Source organism: Limulus polyphemus, unplaced genomic scaffold, assembly GCF_000517525.1.
Source record: "Limulus polyphemus unplaced genomic scaffold, Limulus_polyphemus-2.1.2 Scaffold6803, whole genome shotgun sequence".
In the NCBI taxonomy this organism is placed as follows: Eukaryota; Metazoa; Arthropoda; class Merostomata; order Xiphosura; family Limulidae; genus Limulus; species Limulus polyphemus.
In genome coordinates, this window is record NW_013672413.1 from 18,497 (window position 1) to 20,998 (window position 2,502).

General features: G+C 40.5%; 2 protein-coding genes across 5 annotated transcripts in view; both read left to right on the top strand.

Annotated features, from left to right (window-relative positions):
- LOC106474082 (sterile alpha and TIR motif-containing protein 1-like) overlaps positions 1–2,502 on the top strand; it is a 35,713-nt gene that overhangs the window by 16,800 nt on the left and 16,411 nt on the right. The gene's annotated exons all lie outside the window — the stretch shown is intronic.
- The window catches only part of LOC111089619 (circumsporozoite protein-like), a 1,796-nt gene continuing 1,523 nt past the window's right edge, over positions 2,230–2,502 (top strand). The window contains exon 1 of the mRNA XM_022402458.1: positions 2,230–2,478. Within this exon, the coding sequence (XP_022258166.1) occupies positions 2,230–2,478 (249 nt within the window). The remainder of the gene's footprint in view (positions 2,479–2,502) is intronic.

Below are 2,502 nucleotides of genomic sequence, written 5' to 3' on the forward strand. Positions count from 1 at the left end.
AGTGTTTAGCCTTATTTCACGTTCTTATTAGTGGGGGTTGCCTGGATTTGAGTGTTTAGTCTTATTTCACGTTCTTATTAGTGGGGGTTGCCTGGATTTGAGTGTTTAGCCTTATTTCACGTTCTTATTAGTGGGGGGTGCCAGGATTTGAGTGTTTATCTTATTTCACGTTCTTATTAGTGGGGGTTGCCTGGATTTGAGTGTTTATCTTATTTCACGTTCTTCTTATTAGTGGGGTAGTAGTTATAGCGAGATATAGTAATGGATTTGGAGAGATTTCCGACTGTTCTCAAAAACTAAATATTCGAAGCATTTCTCTAGCCACGAGCTTCTAAAACAATCTTCTTTCTCAATACGTCTTGTACCTCACCTGAGAACGACTAGCTCAGACGTGGCTTTAATCCGAGTTGACAAGCTATCAACTGCGGCGGGTATTTATAAAATAAGGAGAGAAGAAACCAGGCCATCCACAGCTGCGGCTCAAGAACTGATGTCTTCCCAGTAGCTGATTCACGTCACCAAAAATAGCCTCACAGGAGAACGTAGCCAGTCCTTTCAGTAAAAAAAAAGTTCCTTTTACCAACGCCAGGGTTCCAAGAACCCCGCGTGAGTCTTTAACAGCGTGAATCTCGAACAAGTGGTATGTTCAAGCTGGACCTGCATCGTCCTTTCAGCTAACAACAGGAGAGTTTTATCCACTTACAACAGTATTATAAATCATGGAGTGTCATCTACCGAGAAAGGTAACGGTGGTGATCCGGACCAATCCGTGTAAGGTAGGCTTGCTTTGTGTACAAGTGTTTTATGTTTTAATAGATTTAATCACGAGGATGGTAAGGGAATAACATAAGACCAATCCGTGTAAGGTAGGCTTGCTTTGTGTACAAGTGTTTTATGTAATAACAGAAGACCATTACGTGTAAGGTAGGCTTGCTTTGTGTACAAGTGTTTTATGTTCTAATAGATTTAATCACGAGGATGGTAAGGGAATAACAGAAGACCAATCCGTGTAAGGTAGGCTTGCTTTGTGTACAAGTGTTTTATGTAATAACAGAAGACCATTACGTGTAAGGCAGGCTTGTTGTACACCTGTTTATGTTCCCGAACTTGGACGGTAACGTGGTGCACGTGTGAGGATAATAAAGCCTAAAAAAAGCACAAGTACCTGTCTGAAATATTGGGAATATCAACCCACTAAACTACTCTAACGTATTAATTCAACCCGTAGGAAGGGGGGCGTCTATGATTTTCTAGTTGGATAAGATTTGGCACGATTTCCATCCTCCTCGTGTTACGTTGACACCAAACAGATTGGTGTGATACTTCCACGTGCTCAACAACCTGCTTGCCCTCTAAGAGCTGATCCCCCCCCCCCCAAAAGAAAGTTTTTACATTCACTATTTCGACACGAGTGAAGCGAGAGCATCGTTCAGCAGGTGCAACCTTGTTTTAATAAGCACGTGACCGTTATGAACGATGTGTGTCCAAGAGCAGCTGGAGTCTCGAGCTTTCACGGTGAAAATACCGAAAGCCGGTACACCCCCGAACGCCCGCGCCATCTGTCGAGAAGGCTAGTAAGTGTTTATAACGTTCAGTCAGTTGTCCTTCCCTTGTCGACACTTAAATAATTTTCCACGCCATAAGAACAATAATGTCTGGAACTTGAATTAACAAGACAAATGTTTATCGTGTTTTCCTATGACTCCGATAAAACAAAGAAGAACATAAAACCAAATGTTAACATAGATCATATAAAAAACAAACATGCGTAGTGATGGAAGTAACAGTGGGATACGTTTTAAAATGTTCGTCGTCAACGTGTCACCTAGGAGATAACACTTTTGTTACCAAATATTTCATCATTATTCTGATAAAAAAGTTTAAAACTGAAACGTACACTTGTTGTGATTACACGACGTTTGGACTTTGTGACCCAGCTTAGAATGTATGCGATATCATTAGTTTAACCGTAGGGTGTTGCTGATTGGCTGCCTTCCCTCTGGTCAGTAGTAGTTTCAAAATTTGAGGTGGCAGCAGATAGCCTTGCTACAAATAGAAAATACGCACGTTTATTTCTCTGTTTGACTGATGTTTGTTACAGAAAGAATCACGTGCTTCACCACTTGCCTTTTCTCAGGAGAACTTACAGTATCTGCGGGTTCGAATCCGGACGGGGGGGTTATAATGTGATGGCTAATCCAACTAGAGATTAATGGTAATCCCGATGTAATGGAAATATTACAGGTTAATGGTAATCTCGATGTAATGGAAATATTACAGGTTAATGGTAATCCCGATGTAATGGAAATATTACAGGTTAATGGTAATCCCGATGTAATGGAAATACTAGAGATTAATGGTAATCCCGAGGTAATGGAAGTATTACAGATTAAAGGTAATCCCGAGGTAATGGAAATATTACAGATTAATGGTAATCCCGAGGTAATGGAAATATTACAGATTAATGGTAATCCCGAGGTAATGGAAATATTACAGGTTAAT